Raw genomic sequence first — 5570 nt, forward strand, 5'->3', positions numbered from 1 at the left:
AAAATAATGATGTGACTAGCCCAAATTCCTTGATTTCGGCCAATAGAAGACAAACTAATACCAATACCATTGTATGCATAATTCAAAAACCATGCTTCAAGCCTAAGTTGTCATACATTTACTATAAAAAAAAAATTAAAAAAATTGGTCATACATTTACTCAGATGTTATGTTACTTCATCACTTGGACAAGTGATGAAGTACATAACATCTGGTCCCAGAATATTATAGTCAAAGTCAGTAGCAATGTTTGTAGACACCAGCAGAAAAACAATTATCCCAGGTCACAAATTGACCTAAAGAGCTCCATTTTTATAATCATTTAGTGCAAAGAATATTATAGGTAGCAGCAGAAAAACAATAATTCCAGGTCACAAATTGACCTAAAGAGCTCCATTTCTGTAATCATTTAATTCAAAGAATATTATAGGTACCAGCCGCTACTGCAATACAGGCTGAATCATCCCAAAAAGGAAACAAAGAAAAAAAATACAGACTGAATTGTTTATCTGACTGAATAAATCTGCCCATAATGAGAATTATGATGCAGAATGAGCTTCAAACCCTTTGCAGTTTCTCCTTTGGCTGACTTCTTGAAGGGGCAGCGATAATACTGCTCCCTTAAAACTATATCGTCTTTGTAAGACCATGTAAGCCCTCTGGGAGAGCTATCAGCCCACAAGAACCTGTCAGAGAAGGGGTTCACCAGACTCTCACGGAATTCCTGTGCTGTCTCACAGATCAAACCCTGCAAAAACAAACAGAAAATGTAAGTCCAGAGTTCATATAGTGCAAAAGGAAGGAAAGCTAGGGGAGGGAGGGCATTATATTAGCAGAGATAGTACCTCTGCCATGGCTTTGATTTTCAGTGTAACATCATCACTGAGAAGGACAAGACGTCCATCATTCTTCATTTTCCTGTATAAAAGAGCACAGTCAAGGATGTGGTCGTCTTCTGTTGGTGAAACAATTTCTGTTAAATTCCAATGGCTTGAAAATGGCATCGAGCTTGGTTTCCCGCAAGAAAACCCCATAGTGCCCTGGCCAAAACAAGATTGAGGAGTAGCAGGAGGGGTAGGAGCAATTGCCCTTGCCTCCTCAATTGAGTTCTGCACATGAATCCAACACTTTGTTTTCACCATACATTCTTCAATCCATTCCAATACCAAAGAAGCCTCTGTTCTTTTTCTGAACAGACTACCACGTCGCTTCAGACAATCCAATTCCCTTAAGACTGATTAAAAAAAAATCATCAATTGTAGGAAGAAGAACTAGTTGAGTAAATATGAGATCGTGAAATTTAAATCAGACTAGAAATGCTATAAGAGAACTGCATAAATAATTTAGTTACCCATTCTTGGGATGATCAAATGAGTTCCCTTAAGACCCTGCAAAAGATGTAATGTCTTCCTTGACTCCTTGTTCAGAAGAGTAGCAGTGTCCACTACCATATTCCAGTTTCTCCCAGCCTCTCCATTGGAGTTATTCTGCAAATGATGTAAAGAGCAACTTAATACCATGGGAGTAAATTATTAAACAGATTTAACATTTAATTTTAAACAACTTACAGAAGAGATGTTAGTGACCTTCTTCACCATTGTTTGAGTACTGGTGACAGAATTGCAGCTTCCCATTGCAGTGTCAGGGACTGAAGCCTCTGATCTGCTTTTGCCTGTTGACTTCCCTAGTAGAGATTGAAAGGGAACCCTATCTGATCTCCTCTTTATCCCTTGTTCCAACCTAACTCGATTTCTTGAGGTTGGTCTAGCTGATAAAGAGGCAGTCATGTCTTCTTTTGGATAGATACTGGGGCTGAGAGTAACCTTTGACAAGGACGATCTGCATGACTTAGAGTGCTTAGTTTCTTCTACCGTAACCTTCTTTTTCAAGGACTTAACCGGAAGAGTGTTTGGGCTGAAGTTCTCCTTATCTGGAGTAAAGATTTCTTCCTCCTCATCTGAACCAGTGAAAAGAGCCTTTGAGTGCTTAATTTCTTCTACCCTACTGTTCTTTTTCAAGGACTTCACTAGAAGAGTGTTTGGGGTGAAATTCTCCTTATTCGGGGTAAAGATTTCTTCTTCCTCATCTGAACCAGTGAAAAGAGCCTTTGAGTGCTTAATTTCTTCTACCCTACTGTTCTTTTTCAAGGACTTCACTAGAAGAGTGTTTGGGGTGAAATTCTCCTTATTCGGGGTAAAGATTTCTTCTTCCTCATCTGAAGCAGTGAAAAGAGCCTTTGAGTGCTTAATTTCTTCTACCCTACTGTTCTTTTTCAAGCACTTCACTAAAAGAGTGTTTGGGGTGAAATTCTCCTTATTCGGGGTAAAGATTTCTTCTTCCTCATCTAAACCAGTGAAAAGAGCCTTTGAAATTGATTTATTTTCTGTATTCTCCTGATCATGTGTTCCAACTTCAGCATCAATACCAGCCATGATGATCTCACTCCTACTCTGACCTGTTCGAATCAGAGGAACACTAGCAGCTTTACCTCTTCTTGACCAAATGCTACGTGAATTCAATTTTTCTTCTGATTGTAATGGGGATCTTTCTGATATTTTTACTTCAGATAGTCCTGCTGCATTAACAACAGATTGTGGACTCTGGCTTTCTTTGTTTTCTGTAAACTCTGAGAGAACTGTTACAAGAATTTCCCCAGCAAAAAAAGATGAATCAGCAGATTCTATTGCAATGGGTACAGAATAAAGGCCCGAGATTTCCATCACTTCATGGCCCTTCCTTGATACACTATGGTTTTTGGTTTCTTCAAGTAATTCAGCTTGTGGATTGCCCTCTTCATCAGAAGATGCATACTCCAGGCTCACCAGCATGTTCATTTCTTGTTCCGTTGTGCCATTTTCTTCCACTCCTCCATTAGATGGTGATTGCAAAGCCAAGATAGACTGTGGGGTCTGGTTTTCTTCATTGACTTGTTGATCATTAGTCACTACAGGAATTTCCTCAACCAGCAAAGACAAGTTCTCCATCATTAGAGGTCCAGACCAATAGCTATGGCCTTTTCCCAATGAGATGTTCTCAGTTTCTTTAGGTACTTCGGCCACAGAATGCATTATATCTTGGTTGTGAACATAAATTGGAGAACCTCTATTTACTGAAAGCTCAAATTCCTGCTCTGAACTTATTAAGGGGCTCTCAGGCGCATCTCTTTCAGACAACACTTCCATGACGGAATGAGGTTTTGAGCTCATACTTTCTTTCTCCAACTGTCGATTTTCATTCTCTGATATAACTTCTTCCCCAACAGGAAAAGACAAGTTCACCAATTCAGCTCTAGGTTCCAAGGGCCCAGACCAAAGGCCAAAGATTTCCTTCAGTTCATGATCAATTCTTGATGAGCTCTCATCTCCTTCCATCTCATCAAATACCATGTTTCCAGGCAATGGAGGTGCTGATGGTATTTCTTTCTTCACAATAAGTTCCAACTTCTCGTTAAAACATAAAGACTCTAGCTCCACCAAACTTAAATCTTGTGATTCATTTTTTCTATTTTCAACTGACAAAGAATTCTCATCCTGTAAAAACCAAAAAAGAACATTCAAAGATAAAAGGAAAATCAACTTCATTTTACAAGAAAAAAAATCTGGCCAAGAGCCTTGTAGCTCAATAAGGAGAACCAGGGTTCAAATCCCTCATTCCCCCATCGTTGTAACATACAGCTATCAAAAAGAAAAGAAAAAAAATCAACAATCTGCAATCTAATCTCACCTGATATTCATTTTCCTCTTTTCCTTCCACTACCAATGAATCTCTCTCTTCAATAGACAAAGATTTAACATCCTAAAACATCCCCAATAATTAAAAAAAAAGGGAAAAAAAATCAAGAACAATTTTACAAACAACTTGTGGGTATTGTAAATTTGTTGCTGGTAAAAGCAAAGAGCTGCCTTACCTGATAAATTTCCTCGGCATTGTCGTCTTCTTTGTCTTCAAATGCCGGTGGCACAAATGGGATTTCAGAATCATACGCGCAGCTCAAAGGAATCCAATGCAGCCTATAGACTCTGCTGGAGCCACCAACCCTCACAGTGTCACCCTCCTTGAGCTCCACGCGCACACCTGGCTCCACCTTCTTATCTGAAACCCAAGTCCCATGCACTGCAACAAAGGCCAGGAAACCCATGAAGAATCAAAAACCCAATACTCAAAATAAAAGAAAGAAACAAAGATAGAGACTTATAATTATATACCTGAAGATAAGTCAATGAGAGAAAGGTGCTGGATTGAAGGGTTTGAATGGAATTGGAGGTGGAATCGGCTGATGCTGGGGTGAGTTAAGGTGATATTGCAATCTGGGTGTCGTCCAACAACTAAGGTTTCTTCGTAATCTTGGGAAACGGAGGTTGGTGATGGAGGTGTGTTGACAATGAAAATGTTCTTGAGGATGGCACCGTTTTTTAAGACTGTGAAAACTGGGATTTTCATTTCTTGTTCTTTCTTGTCAGCCATGGTGGGGTTTTGGCCTTTTTCTTTTCTTTCTTGGGTGAGAGAGAGAGAAAGAAATTGGGGTTTGAATAATTTGTGTGTTTTCTGGGTTTTATGCTTCAAAGAGGGTTAGGATTGAAATGGAGTTTCCATTCCTGAGGATTTCAGAGAGAGAGAGAGAGGATTTTACAGTTGTTCTAAAGTAATACAATTTATACTTGAGGAAATGGAGAGATTGGAAAGGTTTTGGAGGGTTTCGATTTCGAATATTTGAAAAGGTGACCGTTGTAATATACTTTAACGGCTTTTCTTTTCTTATTTGCAATTTGCTTTAAATTGCCTCTTCTTCTTTTTTTTTCTTTTTCTTTTTTCTTTTTTTAATATAGGATCAGTTGAATTTTGGTCTCTCCCTCTCAAGTATTGCCATGGTTAAATTTTGAAATTTGGTCCCTTAATTACAAATATGTGTAAGAAAATTTAGGTTCATAATAATTCTTTTTCAAATATGTGACATTTACAATATTTTCACAACAAATTTATAACAAATCTAAGATTGCTAGCTATTATTAATGGGGAAAAAATTTTAGATATGCAATATTTACAATATTTTCATAACAAATTTATAATAAACCTAAGGTTGCTAGCTATTATTAGTTGAAAAAAAAATTTGAGTAGTAAACCAAAATAAGATCTGTTAATAGTTTTTCATATATCTTATAAAAAAATTATTAAAAAAAACTTGCCACCTAAATTTTTTTGGGAAATATGTTGCAGAGGCAACATTATTCATTTTCTTCAGACCTATGGTGGGTTGGCGCACCTCAGTGACCTCACTTTATGTGAGATTTTGTTATGCCTATAGAAGACCTCTATTTTTATTGGACAAAAATAAGTTATTTTACAAGCATAACAAAGTCTCAAGACATTTTTCATGACAAGATGATGTGTTAACCCACCATATGTAAAAAAAAAAAAAAAAAAACATCGACACCCACTACAACTCAAAACAAGAGTGTTGTGACTTGTGATGGACTTTCTCATCAAAACACACAAACTTAAATCATATTAATTTTCTCTAAAAAAGAAAAAGAAAAAGAAAACTTTATTAATGACAGTGTTTGATGGGCTAA

At 37.4% G+C, this 5570-nt stretch overlaps 1 protein-coding gene across 3 annotated transcripts; it reads right to left on the reverse strand.

The window, feature by feature from the left end:
* Positions 1 to 265: 265 nt before the first annotated feature.
* LOC142608410 (uncharacterized) lies at positions 266 to 4616 on the reverse strand. Of its 3 annotated transcripts, none has more exons than XM_075780192.1 (7): positions 4206 to 4616; positions 3908 to 4113; positions 3724 to 3795; positions 1587 to 3530; positions 1352 to 1487; positions 846 to 1234; positions 266 to 748 (listed from the first exon to the last, which is right to left on the reverse strand). In XM_075780192.1, exons 1-7 carry the CDS (start codon positions 4462 to 4464, stop codon positions 506 to 508), a joined length of 3249 nt encoding a protein of 1082 aa, XP_075636307.1. In that variant the 5' UTR covers positions 4465 to 4616; the 3' UTR covers positions 266 to 505. The 3 variants fall into 3 exon arrangements, with proteins under 3 accessions (XP_075636307.1, XP_075636301.1, XP_075636315.1); XM_075780186.1 differs by having other exon boundaries at positions 1569 to 3530; XM_075780200.1 differs by lacking the exon at positions 3724 to 3795 and having other exon boundaries at positions 1569 to 3530.
* Positions 4617 to 5570: the final 954 nt, after the last annotated feature.

The sequence above is a fragment of the Castanea sativa genome, chromosome 1 (assembly GCF_040712315.1).
Source record: "Castanea sativa cultivar Marrone di Chiusa Pesio chromosome 1, ASM4071231v1".
NCBI lineage: Eukaryota > Viridiplantae > Streptophyta > Magnoliopsida > Fagales > Fagaceae > Castanea > Castanea sativa.